Source organism: Capricornis sumatraensis, chromosome 16 (assembly GCF_032405125.1).
Source record: "Capricornis sumatraensis isolate serow.1 chromosome 16, serow.2, whole genome shotgun sequence".
In the NCBI taxonomy this organism is placed as follows: domain Eukaryota; kingdom Metazoa; phylum Chordata; class Mammalia; order Artiodactyla; family Bovidae; genus Capricornis; species Capricornis sumatraensis.
The window spans coordinates 53,211,449-53,228,106 of NC_091084.1; the positions used below are offsets into that span (position 1 = coordinate 53,211,449).

Genomic DNA, 16,658 nt, shown 5'->3' on the forward strand with positions numbered 1-16,658 from the left:
TTTAGCTTCAAGAGCAGTCCTTCCAATGAACACCCAGGACTAATCTCCTTTAGGATGGACTGGTTGGATCTCCTCACAGTCCAAGGGACTCTCAAGAGTCTTCTCCAACACCACAGTTCAAAAGCATCAATTCTTCGGCGCACAGCTTTCTTCACAGTCCAACTCTCACATCCATACATGACCACTGGAAAAAGCACAGGCTTGACTAGATGAACCTTTGTTGGCAAAGTAATGTCTCTGCTTTTCAATACGTTACCTAGGTTGGTCATAACTTTCCTTCCAAGGAGTAAGTGTCTTTTAATTTCATGGCTGCAATTACCATCCGCAGTGCTTTTGGAGCCCAAAAAAATAAAGTCTGACACTGTTTCCCCATCTATTTCCCATGAAGTGATGGGACCAGATGCCATGATCAAATTAACTACCTATATATACCATTTTTAAAAACTCTACTTGTATATTTGCAAAGTTCTAGTGAAGGACAGTCATGGGTCACAAAGAATCAGGCACGACTTAGCAACTAAAGAACAACAAGGCCAATTAAAATGTTACTTTCCATTACCCATACAAATTTTTCACTTCACTTTGAAAAGGAAATATTTCAATGTTATTAAGGACATTCTCACCACCTAAGACAGCCGCCACATGGTAGGTCTTCAATGTTAGCCAAACTACACTGTTAATAAATACTATTTGCAAAGAGATTGAAGAAGCTGCACAAATATGCATTTGGTCCCTGCAGTGTTTCAATATTTATTCAGCAGTGTCACCAAGTCCCCCTCCAAAAACATCTGTCATCAAACATGAACACAAAACCATCATGTTCAAGACCATGTCATCATCTTCCACTAAAGATACTTTAAAGGTTTGATTTTCCCTATAACCAGTCATCATAAATGGGATAGATGATACTCTACCAATTACATTCATCTTTATTAGCAGTCACTCCATTTGGGGGTCTCTCAAATAAAAATCGATCACTGGCCATTTGTTCTGAATGATCTACTTTAAGCTGCTAATAAACAAGAATGGATATTGTAATCATTCTGATTCTCTAGAGGTAACTCTAAAGTTTTCAGAACTTCCATGAGAAATTTTTGGTACTTAATGGTTTTAGTTATTCAATGATCCCAGATGAACAGAAGGATACAATTTATTTCTATATTCTGGCCTTTGGCTGAAAGTTTAAAATGCAAACAAATACTAAAATTATATAGAACTCAGAACTTTAGGAAAAGGCACATTTAAGAGACCATCATTCTTTGTCTGCGTAGATTATACAAATGTAAATTGTGAGTTAAAGAAGAAAATCTATAAATACTAGCTACTGCCATCAACAGAAACTGGCTTCTGTTGGTACATAAAGAAACAGTGAGAGAGGAAAGAAAACATAGGCTTTTGGTCAGACACCAACATTCAGACTGCGTGAGGGTTCCCCTTTCTGAGTCTTGGTGACTTTTAAAGTACAAGATATAATAGTATCTTACAGTGTTTAAGAATTTAAATAAAATAATGATGTCTAGCAAATACTTAGTATTCTAAAAACTATGGTTATCGTAAGTTAGGAGGGAAAAGATCCTCTTTTCAATCATATTTATACATGTAGCTACATCAAGCGTCTCAAATTAATACCAGAATAAGAAAATTACCATCGGTTACTATATTAGTTTCCAAGAGCTGCTGTAACCAAGTATCATAAACTAGGAGGCTTAAAAGAGAAACAGGGCTTCCCTGGTGGTCAGTGGTAAAGAATCTGCCTGCCAATAGCAAAGACATGGACCAGTTTGATCCCTGGTCCACAAAGATCCCACACAACACAGGACAACTAAGCCCATGCACCATAACTACTGAGCCTGTAATCTAAAGCCCGGGTCCTGCAACTATTGAAGCCCCAATGCTCTCAAGCCCATGCTCCGCAACAAGAGAAGCCACTGCAGTGAGAAGCCCATGCATCACAACTAGAGAGGAGTCCCTACTCGCCACAACTAGAGAGAGGCCCAAACAACGAAGACCCAGCACAGTCAAATAAATAAATAAAATTTTTTTTAAAGAAATGTATTCTTCCAGAATTCTGCTGTCTAGAAGTCTGAAATAAACGTGTCAGCAGCCTTGGTTTCTTTTTGAGGCTCTAAAGGAGAATATGTTCCTTATGTACTAGCTCTCAATCAGAGCTTCCCACGTAATGTACTGCATCCCCACAGTAATACCAGGAATGAGAATACCTCAGCCTTTCAGTGAACTAAGAGAGGCATGAGGCCCTGAGATGCCAGGACTGCCACTTCTGCATTCTTTAAAAGTTTTACAACACTTTTTCTAAAAGTCATGAAACCAGTCAGGCTTATGCTATCGCAACTTGGCATTAAGTTCTGAGGTTATCACTGCACAAACAACTATGAAAATCAGGCAATACATAGTATATACTACATATACTAATATTCAATTTTAAATAGACAATCTCAGATGTAACCTATTAGTGTAACATTGTTATAACTGGATATCATCACAATTTGCCCATCAATCACCTATAAAAATCAAACTGACTAGATTCTTGACTTTAAAACTTACTAGTCCAAAACATGATTAAAAAGTTATATACACAACTTACATAAGGTGCCCACTCTTGCCACTTCTATTCAACATAATGCTGGAAGTACTAGCAAGAGCAATCAGACGTGAAAAAATAAAGAAAAGGCATCCAAATCAGAAAGGAAAAAGCAAAATTTTCTCTGTTTACAAATACATAACCCCATATGCAGAAAATGCTAAAGACTCTATTAAAAAAAAAAACTATCAGAATAAATGAATTTATTAAAGTTGAATAAAACAAAAATCAACGTACTAAAATCAGTTGTGCTTCTTTATATCAACAACCTATACAAAAAGAAAACTAAGAAAACAATCTCATTTATGATAACATCAAAAAATATTCCTATTTTAACAATGCAAAGCATGTATTGTCCTGCTATATCCACTATCCTTATTAACAGGTTCTTTTTAAAAAAACTAAGCAGAATATACCCTATTCAAACATGATATAACACCACTCAAAGCCTAGTTCTAACCTTTTCTCTTCTCCTTCTGGGACTCCTACAATGTATAATTAGTCTGTTTGACAGTATCAGTTTCTTTAGGCTCTGTTTTCTTTACTTCAATTCTTTTTCTTTCTCATTCTCAGAGTTAATAGTTTTCCCTCCTGTCATTTTTCACTTTTTCCCTTTAAGGAGCCAGCCATTAAAGAACAGAGAACCCTTCTACATGGTTGATGGGAATGTAAATCAGTATAGCCACTGTGAAAAACAGTACGGAGGTTCCTCAAGAAACTGAAGATAGAACTACCATATGATCCAATAATTCCACTCCTGGATCTGTATGAGGAAAAAACGAAAACACTAATTTGAAAAGATATATGCATCCCAATGTTCACAGCAGCACCATTTACAACAGCCGTGATAACATGGAAGCAACCCAAGTGCCCATCGAGGAACAACTGGGTTAAGAAGACACAAGATGCACATGCGCGTGCGGCACATGCACTGGAATGTGAACTCATCCATAAAAAAGAATGAAATACCTCCATCTGCAGCACTGCAGACACACCTACAGAACATAATGCTGCGTGAAGTCAGCCACACGGAGAAAGAAAATCCTATGTGGTGTCACTTATATGCGGGAGCTAAAAATACAAACCAAGGTACAGGCAAAACAAAGAGAGACTTGAAGATATAGAAAACAAACTTGCAGTTACAAAAGGGAAGAGGAAAGGAGGAAGGAAGAAATTAGGGGTATAAAATTAACAAACTACTATACATAAGATAGATAAGCAATAAGGATTTATTGTACAGCACAGGGAATTATACCTAATTTCTTATAATAACCTATAATGGAATATAATATGCAAGAAACTGAACCACTATACTGTATGTACACTGGGAAACTAATAAAATATTATAAATTGATTATACTTCAATGAAAAAATAAAAAGTAAGATTTAAAAGTATATCCTGCATATAAATCCTCAATTTTATGTGTGATCAGAGCTAAATAAGTTCTTAAAATTAAAACAAACAAGCAAGATAATAAAACTAAATATAACAAAGTTTCTAAAAAAAAGACAAAACTTAATAGCAAATCTACATGCCAAAGAATACTAACATTTACTCATATCTACCACTGTTTCTCCTAATAGTTCTTAAAACTTTAAAAATCAAACTATGTATATCAAGTATTTTGAGGAAAAAAAATTTGTCTGCTTTTCTCCCAAAATTTATTTCTAATTATTGTTGCATAAGTTAAGGAGTTCAAAAGTAAAATAATTTTAAAATATAACTATCAACATGAACACAAAATAATCCTCAACTTTTTCTCAAGATAGTTATCTTTACTGCTCTACAGGACAAGGCTAGCAAAATAGAGAACTCCAAGTATATAGTCCACTGTTTTAAAGAACTTTACCAATGATTCTTTAAGAGCAATGGCCAGAAAGCTAACTGTACACAGCTAAATTAAGTTACATTTGAAACTTTTACTGTGAGGAAATTCACCAAAAAAGAACCCTGCCACACACATAGGATAGTAGGTAGTATGCCCAACTCTTCATAAATTTCTTTCTTAAAAGAATAAAATTAGCAAAAAGTTGCACTTGAGGTGTGACTGTATGATACCACAGGCTTTTTGACAGGGTGTCCGTATTTGCTCTGTGTTTGTCCTCAGACAAGGAGCCGCCCTTAAAGCCCACAAACTTTTCCTGCTCTTTCTCTCCAGCCACAGTAACCTTCTGTATCCCTCCTTCACTAGCAGCATTCTGCCAAAGACTACAGGAAGTATATTAATACACAGAACTCGCCTTTAGCAACTTCAGTTTGAGTATTCCAAATAATTTTACCAATACCTCAGTGGTTAGCTAACTGTAGTTAAAAGCCAGACTAAATTTTACCGTAATACTTAATGCTGTTTAATGACTCACATTGCTTCTGTGTTTTTGGAGATTCATTTGCTCTATTTGAATAGATATGCCATACATCTATTATTTCTGGAGAATTACAAAATGCATTTCACAAACCGTGCTTAAAAATAAAACATTAATATTCTTATAGGAAATTGAAAGTAGCAAGAAACCTGAAAAAATTCAGGGCTCAAATTCCTTCGAGTGTAAATAAGGATATACAGTATTGTTTTCTTTCTTTCTTCTAACATTCCCCTAAAAATGTATTACAAGTTTAGTCTGCATGTACTTGCTGCTGCTGCTAAGTCACTTCAGTCGTGTCCAACTCTGTGAGACCCCATAGATGGCAGCCTACCAGGCTCCCCTGTCCCTGGGATTCTCCAGGCAAGAACACTGGAGTGGGTTGCATGTACTTGAGGTATTATTTTTCAAGTTGCTGTCATCTGATCAATCCCACTTGAATTCTTTTCCTTCATATTTTTCTATTGGGACAGCTCATCTATATGATCTCTAAATCTCACAAATAATACTCAAACTTTTTGGTGCATTAATTCTTTGTGTAGATGATGACAACATATACCACAAGTAATAACTTCTATAAAGTAATAACTTCATTCTTTTCAATTGACTATAATGCCACATCAGTTGTTTTGAAGAGAATTTTTTTTTTCATTTTATTATTATTCATTTTGGCTGCACTGCACAGCCTATGTGATTTTAGTTCTCCAAACAGGAATCAAACCCTTGACAGAGTGCAGAGTCCTAACCACTGGACCACCAGGGAACTCCCTGAAGAGAATGAATTTAATACATTTAATTGGAAGTTAATATACAATCACAGAAGTTCTGTAAGTGCTAGGACTTTTTTTTTCTTCTTTTTTGGGCACTCATATCCACAGAAGCTGGAAGAGTGCTCAAAATATTTTCTCAACACATGAAAACTGGTATATCTTTAAATAAACTAATTTTAAAATAATACTTTTATAAGAAAATCAGAGTAATTCCTTATAAAGTATAGATTCCCCATTCACCTACAGTTCAACTAAGGAAATTATCAATATTCATAAGACTTAGCTCCTGACAGAGATGAACCAAAATATTAAAATACTTAAAAGAATATTAAATACACTGCTATAAATGGATAACCAACAAAGACCTATTGTATAGCACATGGAAAAAAGAATATTAAATATAAAAACAAAACATAACTACCATATTTTAAAAGACTGCTTTAAAATTGGTAAAATTGATAAAGAAAACTAAAAATTCAAAGAAGTTGTTCACATAAATTATGATCCCATTTCTTTTAAATATATTTAAATAGTCTTGATTGTTTAGATGATATACCAACAACAAATAGCCAAAACTATGGAATGTCCCAGAAAGGAAGTGTCATTATCAAATATTATCCATCAGATAGTTGGCAGCATGAATGTTCCACATACTTTCAATTTAACAACTAGCAGTCTCTCTAAAGGAAATTTCCACAGCAAAAGATAAATGTTCTGATTTTCAGTGGATTTTTAAATGCGTATAAATGAAAGCTAAGAATACACCAGCTTTGATGTTTTAAAAAATTTAATAATTTAAACTGAAATATGTAAGTTAAAATTAAAACATTCTCAGATGTTTAATTTTTCTTGAATTATGCCTTGCAAATGTTTTTAACATAACAAATATTCATTTTTCTAGCGTGAAAAAACCAATCAAAAAACAGAAACGGCATAAGATAATCTTGAAAACTGATAAATGATAAAATGCTCTACTATCACTGTTAAAGATTCAATCAGGCTAGAAAACTAGCAATATCAGTGATGTGCTCTAGTTTATCTGTCACCACAACAAACCATAAAACCTCATTAGGCTCAACATCACCTGTGCAGTATTTTTGTTAAAATTTTAACCTAAATCTAATCATGAAGAAAAAAACCTGGATTATTCGTAAAAGCTTTTTATGAGACAAGTGACCAGATAAGTAAAACAGATGAGAGAAATCAAATGGAGCAAACTTTCAGTTACAAAATAAATGAGTCATAAGGATAAAATATACGGTTGTGAAAATATATACTTGTAAAATCTATTCACTATTATTTATACTTGTAAATACTTCAAAATATTGTGATTATTTTCTTCCAAAATGTTCATAAACTTCTTTGTAGTAAGAAGCAACTCAGCTCCTCATCTGAAAATTCAAATGGAGTAAAAGGAGGAAAAAAGTGAGAGAGCCAAAGAAATGGAGAATGCAGGGATACCAATGCTTCTCTCCAACAACCATATCTGCCCTTAAGCCAAAGAAGGATGAGAGGATGGGGACCTTCACTTGCAAGCTTACCTGTGCATACTCTCTTTCAATAGCAGCCTTCTTCTGACTGAATGTCCTAAAAACACAAATAAAAGTAAAAATTCATTACCGAAAACATAACAATAATTTTATGCAAAGTTATCAACATACCCTCAAACACTGTTTCACAAGCTGTGTGAGGGAAGGCACAATATGTCAATGATCTATGTATCTAAGAATACCGCTGACACCATAGACTGGAGTTAAGACAATCTTAGGACATTCAAATCCTAGCTCCACCACTGATTAGCTGTATGACCTTGGTCAAGTCACTTGACTTCTCTGTGCCTCAGGTTTCTATTTGGTAAAATGGGTATAGTAATAGTATCTACCTCATAGGGATAATGTAAAATTTATATAAATAAATGTAAAAAATAAATAATGTAAAAATATATAAAGTGCTCAAAATAGTGTCTAGCACAGAGTAAAAGACAGGTGTGTGCGCCTATTAGCTACTGTCATCAGTATGGCTAGTGCATAGTAGGTATGAAAATGCTTACTGAAGATAATAACATAGAGGGAACCACAGAAAACAAGGTAAAAATCAAATTTTCATCAGCTTCTCAGCATGAAATAGTCAAATCATTTCCTTCATTCTAGTCTTTTATAAGAGTCAAGAAAGTACAAGGGCACTACATGTTATAGTATGAGAGCCTTTTTCACACATGTATTATATTTCACAGATTTTACAGGGAACAATTTTGACAAGTTCCTCTGTCCATGGGATTCTCCAGGCATGAATACTGGAGTTGGTTGCCATGCCCTTCTCCAAGGGATCTTCCCGACCCAGGAATTGAACCCGCATCTCTTGCATCTCCTGCATCGGCAGGTGAATTCTTTACCACTAGCACCACCAGGGAAGCCCCATTTTATGATATTATTATTCATTTTTTCAGTAATTAGCAGTATTTTCTTCTATCTTAACAGTACATGAAATAACAGTGGACCTTACAAACCACCGCTAGTGGTAAAGAATCTGCCTCCAACGCAGGAGACCCAGGTTCAATCCCTGGGTCAGGAAGATCCCCTGGAGAAGGGAATGGCTACCCATTCCAGTGTTCTTGCCTGGAGAATTCCATGGACAGAGAGGATCCTGGTGGGCTGCTACAGTCCATGGGGTTGCAAAGAATCCAGCTCGACTCAGCAACCTTTCACTTTTACTTCTTACAAACCACAGGCAAGGTAGAGTCAATGAAACATGATAACATTAACAATTAATCTTAAATATACTGAGTTTAACTGGAGGAGGGCATGGCAACCCATTCCAGTATTCTTCCCTGGAGAATCCCATAGACAGAAGACTTTGGTGGGCTACAGTGCATAGGGTCACAAACAGTTGGACGTGACTGAAGCAACTTAGCACACATGTGTGCATATTGGGTTTAAAGGCTTTTCTGTGAGGTGTCAGGTACCTGCGTTCTTAGAAACACTTCAATAAGGCAGAGATATCAAAGCGAAAAGTGAAAAATATAAAGAAAAGAGCTGGAATAGAAAAAAGGCAATAAAACAAAACTTATTCTAATAATTATTTAAATTTACCAACATAACTATTCATCTCTTATATAAAAAATAAAGGTATTTAAGATTTTGCTACATTTGTTTTGGATGAATAACTATTATTTAAATTTAAAAAGGAAGGAAATTCTGACATACACAACAACACGAATGAACTGTGAGATCTCTGAGATCATTATGCTGAGTGAAATAAATCAGTCACAAGAAGACAAATACTGTGTGATATCATTTATACAAGATTTGACTTAGAGCAGTCAAAATCACATGGACACAGAGTAGAATGGTAGTTTCCAGGAGCTAAGAAGAGGGGATAAAGTAGTTATTACTTAATAAGCACAGAGTTTCAGTTTTGCAAGATGCAAAGAGTACTGAAGATGGATGGTCGTGGCAGTGGAACAAAATGAATGTACTTAACAGCACTAAACTATACACTTATAAACAGATAAGACAGCAATTTTTTTATGGATTTTTCCATAGGGGAAATAGTGGAAACAGTGGCTGACTTTATTTTGGGGGGCTCCAAAATCACTGCAGATGGTGACTGCAGCCATGAAATTAAAAGATGCTTACCCCTTGGAAGGAAACTTATGACCAACCTAGATAGCATATTAAAAAGCAGAGACACTACTTTGCCAACAAAGGTCCATCTAGTCAAGGTTATGGTTTTTCCAGTGGTCATGTATGGATGTGAGAGTTGGACTATAAAGAAAGCTGAGCAATGAAGAATTGATGCTTTTGAACTGTGGTGCTGGAGAAGACTCTTGAGAGTCCCTTGGATTGCAAGAAGATCCAAACCGGTCCATCCTACAGGAAATCAGTCCTCGGTGTTCACTGGAAGGACTGATGTTGAAGCTGAAGCTCCTATACTTTGGCCACCTCATGCGGACAGCTGACTCATTTCAAAAGACCCTGATGCTGGGAAAGATTGAGGGCAGGAGGAGAAGGGGATGACAGAGGATGAGATGGTTGGACGGCATCACCGACTCAATGGACATGAGTTCGGGTGGACTCCAGGAGTTGGTGATGGATAGGGAGGCCTGGTGTGCTGCGGTTCATGGGGTCACAAACGGTCAGACGTAACTGAATGACTGAACTGAACTGAACTGAAAGCAAGAGAATGGAGCAAAAAATCTTCTGATAATCTTCATATAAGACGTAAAGGCATTTGTTAATAGTCAACATCAGTTTCTCATAAAATCTCTTTTAAAATATTAATGGCTGCTGTTACTAAAAGATGAACAAAAACAAGTGCCAGCAAGGACCTAGAAAACTGAAAACTCTCATACAGTGCTTATAGCAATGTAACATGGTACACCTGTTTTAGAAAATAGTCTGTTAAGTGAGGAGGTCTTAGGAAGCCTCCAGATTTGCAATTGTATCAGGAGTGAGAGTTGTCTGGGGGCTCCCTAACTCTGTAATTCATCACCAGGATAAGCAGAACACCTAAGAACATTCAATTTATTAATGGTGGTAGTAGAGATGGGACATCAAAACCATAATGATGAATATTAAAAATAAACACACCCACCACAATGGCTAAAATTAAAAAGACTGATAAGTATCAGTAAAGATAAAATGCAATGAAACTCTACATGTTGTTTGTGGGAATATAAAATGGTACAACCATTTTGAGGGAAAAGAAAAAAACATATTCTTATGTAACTAAACATCTATCTTGACAGATTTCTAATGCTAGAAATTTACCAAGCGAAATGATAGCAAATGTCCACAAAAACACTTGACAAAAATATTTATAGCACTTTTATTCATAAATAGCCCTAAACAGGAAATTATACCAGTGGGATAATAGGCCAACAAACAGTGATACATTCTTACAATGGAATAAAACTGAGCAAGAAAAACAAATGAACTATAAGATGATCACATTTCTACTACTCTGAGTTAGTTGACCTCTTATTTTACAAATAACAAAGTTGAACAATAACATCAGAATATAAAAAAAATCATTCATTAGCACAGATAGCAAACCAGGGTAAGGGAACTACTACTTATTTATCAGGACACTGGTGACTCTTTCATAAAGAAAACTTTACAATTTTGTCCTGGAATATAACAGCTGTTTTTAGAGATATTATTACCAAAAATATGGCAATAGCATTAAAATGAAGACATGAGAATACAAAAAAAAGTTTATTTTGAACAAGACAAGTAGAATGAACAACTGAAGCTATACAAATCTGACAGGAAATTATTTTGCTCCTAATAGAAAATATTAATTCACCAACATTCATTGAGCATCTTCTGAATTTCAGGTATTCTACTAAATATGCACTGGGTATGTAAAAATGAATGAGACATGGACTCTGCTCTCAAGGTATTTATTAGTATAAGATAAACAAATGATGCCAAGATCCACAAATACTACAGGCATAGAGTAAAAAGTAGAAAGCATTTTTCTTTCTTATTAATTAGGTAACCTTGGGCAAGTTAATTTTCCTGATCATGTTTCAGTTTCCTATCATGAAATAGGAATAAAAAGAACATCTATCTCATATAGGATTATTGGTAAAGCACTTAAACTTGGTACACAGCAAAAACTAGAAAAGTATTTACTAAGTGAAAATATCATGCCCACAGTTTATAATTATGAAATTTAATCCAGTTAAAATATTAAATATGCAAAGCACTACCAAAAAATATATTTAAAGTACTTCTGGTCTTAAATAATAAAGTCAGAATCTCCCTTCTCCTCTCAGAAATTACCCAAAAGCAACAAACAGAATAAAAAACAAAATGCAAACATGATCTCCAATAAAACTAGGAAACATGAAATGTAAGTGGAAGAGAGGCCTGAGGAGAGACAATTAAGTTGGAGAAAGAGGGTAAACTATAAGGCATGAGGTTACAAAACTCAAAAAGATGCAGGGAGTACATTTCTTCAACTGCACTTACTGAGGTATAAAATTTAAACCACATTCCCAACAACAAGAACAAGGCACACAGGCTGGTGGAGGAAGCTTTGCTGTTTAGTTTGAAGAAATAGAGGAGAAAGTATTAAATTAGAAATCACACAAACAATTTACACTGGCAGAAATTAGATTGCTGGTGTAGTAGGAAAAAAAAAAAATAGTGAGATAGCCTGTTCTATGTAGCCTGCAGTAGCCAATCTTCTCTGGCTGAGGAGAAACAGAACAATTCATACACTCAATCCTGGTACAATGAAAACTACTGTAAATGTCAAAGACTGTAACTACCCTAAAAAGTTGTATTCTAAAAAGTCTGGTATCCTAAAAAGTTGTACAGGAAAAACCCTCTTCATTCAAAAATAACCCCAAAGGGAGCAAGAATAGATCTATGCAAATATAAAATTTTAAGAAGAAAAAAAGGCACAGGAAAAAGAAAGTAGCTGAGAAACATTCATGAAAAAAATGCTGCCATAGAGCAGATGCATTTTTAAAACTTAAAAAATAAACAAAAAACCCCAGTGAGGCAAACACTGCTTCCAGATATGCTTATAGTGTCAAAGTCACAAGAGAGTAGCTGTGGTGAGTGGGCAGCCAGTCTTGTCCCTTTAGGAGGAAAGCTTTTTAGCCTTTCACCATTGAGTATAAGGTTACTTGTGGGTTTTTCATATGTGCCCTTTATCATATTAAGGAAGTTTCCTTCAATTCCTAGTTTACTGAGTGTTTTTATCATGAAAGGGTATTGAATTTTGTCAAATGCTTTTTCTGCCTCTACTGAAATGATGTGTTTTTTTTCCCCCTTCATTCTATTCCTTGATTTTTTTATGTTGAACTTTTGCATTCCTGGAATCAAATTTTTCTTTGTCATTGTGTATAATCCTAATGTGTTGTTGGACTCAGTTTGCTAGTATTTGTTAAGGATTTTTACATCAAAGTTCATATGGGATACTGATCTGTAGTTTCTTGTGGTATCTTTGTCTGACTGGTTATCAAGGTAATAAGGACATCATAGAGTTAGGCGTGTTCCCTCATTTTCCGTTTTTTTGAAGATTCTGAAAAGGACTGATGTTCTTTAACCAGTTGTTCTTTAACCATAATGTAAAATTCAGGCATGAATTTTAGTCCTCTCATTCACATCAGAACATGACTACTAGAAAAACCATAGTCTAGACTGTAAGAACTTTTGTTGGCAAAGTGATGTCTCTGTTTTTAACACGCTATCTAGGTTTGAAACAGCTTTTCTTCCAAGGAGAAACCTTTAATTTCATGGCTGCAGTCACCGTCTACAGTGATTTTGGAGCCCAAGAAAAGAAAATCTGCCACTGCTTCCACTTTTCCCCCTTCTAATGTGTATATCCATTCATTCTCCTGTTGAGTCTTTTCATGTAAAACTTACATAAACTAAAATCACAAATTATATATATATATAGACACATATATAAACATATATACACACACATATATATTTATACACATAAAATGTGTGAGTTTTGACAAATACATATACCTGAGTAATCCAAATGCCCATCCAGGTACAAACAGAATGACAGCTATACTTTCATACTCCTTTCTTTCATACTCCTTCCTACTCAATTCCCCCGCTTAACCTGCAGAGGAAACCACTCACTAGTTTCTTTTCCATCACAGATTGGTTTCATCTGTTCTAGACTTAATATAAACAGAATCGTACAGCAGGTACTCTCTGGTTGCCTTCACTCACCAGTGTGTCACCGGTGTGTCCTTTATTCACACTGCTGTATATATCCATAATTCACTCCTTTTTACTACTGAGTAGTATATATGGAGTTTTCTTTTACAGGTGGGAAAGAGGGCTTCTCTTTATTATTAATTCTATTTTTACTGCATTGGGATCAGAAAATATGATGATAATTATAATGATGACATTAAACATTTCAAGGCCCTGCTCTGAACAGTAATCCTTGCAACTCTGAGCGGCACACTATTATCACCTCCATTTTATACATGAGAACACTAAATCACATATGTCAGGTAACTTACCCAGGGCTCATGGCTAGGACAGAACCAGAATTTGGTCCCTGAGCCCTCTCTTAACCACGTACTACATAAAATGCATGTATAATTTCCATGGAATGTGTTGATATTTCTTTTATGAACTAATATTGATATAATCAACTTCTGTGTTTAAAATGAATATATTTTGCATATTAGACACAGAATCTATCAATATATATGTAACTAAGCTTAATTATGGAATTTAAATACTCCACATACTTTTTAAAATTTGTTTGATGTCAAAATCTCCCACTGTGACTACAGATTTGTCAGTTTCTTCTTACAATTTTGCAAACTGTGCTTTCTTGTTATGAAGTGAATAAATCTTCATGCTTATTATTTCTTTCAGGTGAATCCACTTAACTTTAAGTATTTCTATTCCTATTAATGATTAGACTTTAATTCTATTTTATCTAATAATGGACTATCATGTCTCTTTAAAGTACTAGAATATTTTTATAGTTTTATATTCAATTTTTGGTATCATTAGGTTTTTTACATACGTCCCATGAGTATGTACCAATGGTGATTTTTAATTTTTAGATGAAAAAAAGACAAAGTTAAACAACAAATTGGAGGAAAGCATTTGCATTAATCAAGCAACCTAAAATATTAAAAACTCCTACAAAACTCCTAACATTCAAACAGAACATTAGATTAAGGACATGGTGTGGTTTGAATGTTTATATCCTACCAAAATTCCTATGCTGGAATCTTAGTACCAATACTAATGTGATGGTATCAGTCAGTGGGCCTTAGGAAAGTGCTTAAGTTATGAGGGTGGAATCCTCATGAAAAGAGTCAGTGCCCGTAAAAGAGGCTTCAAAGAGATCCCCAGCTCTTCAGTCTTGTGAGGACACAGCAAGAAGATGCCAGCTATAAATGAGAAAAGAGGCCCTCACAAGAGAACACAGTTGTGTTGGTGCCTTGATCTTGACCTTACCAGCATCCAAACCTGTAAGTAATAAATGTTTGTTGTTTATAGCTACCCAAACTACCGCACAATTGTACTCATCTCACATGCTAGTAACGGAGAAGGCAATGGCACCCCACTCCAGTACTCTTGCCTGGAAAATCCTATGAACGAAGGAGCCTGGTAGGCTGCAGTCCATGAGGTCGCTAAGAGTCGGATACAACTAAGCGACTTCCCTTTCACTTTTCACTTTCATGCATTGGAAAAGGAAATGGCAACCCACTCCAGTGTTCTTGCCTGGAGAATCCCAGAGACGGGAGAGCCTGGGGGCTGCCATCTATGGGGTCGCACAGAGTCGGACACGACTGAAGTGACTTAGCAGCAGCAGTAGCACATGCTAGTAAAGTAATGCTCAAAATTCTCCAAGCCAGGCTTCAGCAATACGTGAACCGTGAACTCCCTGATGTTCAAGCTGGTTTTAGAAAAGGCAGAGGAACCAGAGATCAAATTGCCAACATCTGCTGGATCATGGAAAAAGCAAGAGAATTCCCGAAAAACATCTACTTCTGCTTTATTGACTATGCCAAAGCCTTTGACTGTGTGGATCACAATAAACTGTGGAAAATTCTGAAAGAATGGGAATACCAGATCACCTGACCTGCCTCTTGAGAAATCTGTATGCAGGTCAGGAAGCAACAGTTAGAACTGGACATGGAACAACAGACTGGTTCCAAATAGGAAAAGGAGTGCAACGCTTACTCCTTGGAAGAAAAGTTATGACCAGCCTAGACAGAATATTCAAAAGCAGAGACATTACTTTGCCGACTAAGGTCCATCTAGTCAAGGCTATGGTTTTTCCTGTGGTCATGCATGGATGTGAGAGTTGGACTGTGAAGAAGGCTGAGCGCCGAAGAATTGATGCTTTTGAACTGTGGTGTTGGAGAAGACTCTTGAGAGTCCCTTGGACTGCAAGGAGATCCAACCAGTCCATTCTGAAGGAGATCAACCCTGGGATTTCTTTGGAAGGAATGATGCTAAAGCTGAAGCTCCAGTACTTTGGCCACCTCATGCGAAGAGTTGACTCATTGGAAAAGACTTTGATGCTGGGAGGGATTGAGGGCAGGAGAAGGGGACGACAGAGGATGAGATGGCTGGATGGCATCACTGACTCGATGGACGTGAGTCTGAGTGAACTCCGCAAGTTGGTGATGGACAGGGAGGCCTAGCATGCTGCGATTCATGGGGCCGCAAAGAGTCGGACACGACTGAGCGACTGAACTGAATCTGTGGTATTTTGTCAGAGCAGTCCCAATGGAGGAAGATAGCACAGATGATTAACAAAACACATAAAATAATGTAAAATAGTCCAATATGAAAAAAAAAAACCCTGATCTTTCTAACGACCAAAGAAATCCAGATTCAAACAGTAAGACTATTCTGCCTATAAGATGACCAATATTAGAACATCAGGACAATGATAATATATTGCTATTCCCACATGTGGAATATCTATCAACAGCGGGGGTGGGGAGTAAGGAAAGGTAATATGGCAACAAGTATAAATGATCATTTAAATAGTATATAATGTTTGATCCATCGATTCCACTTCTACAAATTTATCCTAAAAAGATAGTTACATAAATATATACGGATGTGAATAAGGATATCAATGACCACGCTACACTGCAAATTAGGTACTTTATTGTAGTACATGGTATTTATGTAAACAAAGGAAAAGAAAACTTTTAACAACAATTTTAAAAGCCACATTTTAAAAATTATTAAATATTTATTTGGCCAACGATACCTCATTCAGTAACAAATACTTCTTCAGCATCTACATACCAGTCTTGCTCTCAAAAAGCCCACAGGATGGAGGGGAAAACATACCAGAAAACAAAAAATTGAAAGATAGAAGATTAATATACCACATGACAAGTGCTCTAAGAGTGACAAGGGGGATATATGGATACACAAGAGCTGGTTCACTAC

At 35.8% G+C, this 16,658-nt stretch overlaps 1 protein-coding gene across 1 annotated transcript in view; it reads right to left on the minus strand.

The window, feature by feature from the left end:
- The window catches only part of FCHSD2 (FCH and double SH3 domains 2), a 244,574-nt gene that overhangs the window by 199,471 nt on the left and 28,445 nt on the right, over positions 1–16,658 (minus strand). The window contains exon 3 of the mRNA XM_068988167.1: positions 7,272–7,317. Within this exon, the coding sequence (XP_068844268.1) occupies positions 7,272–7,317 (46 nt within the window). The remainder of the gene's footprint in view (positions 1–7,271; positions 7,318–16,658) is intronic.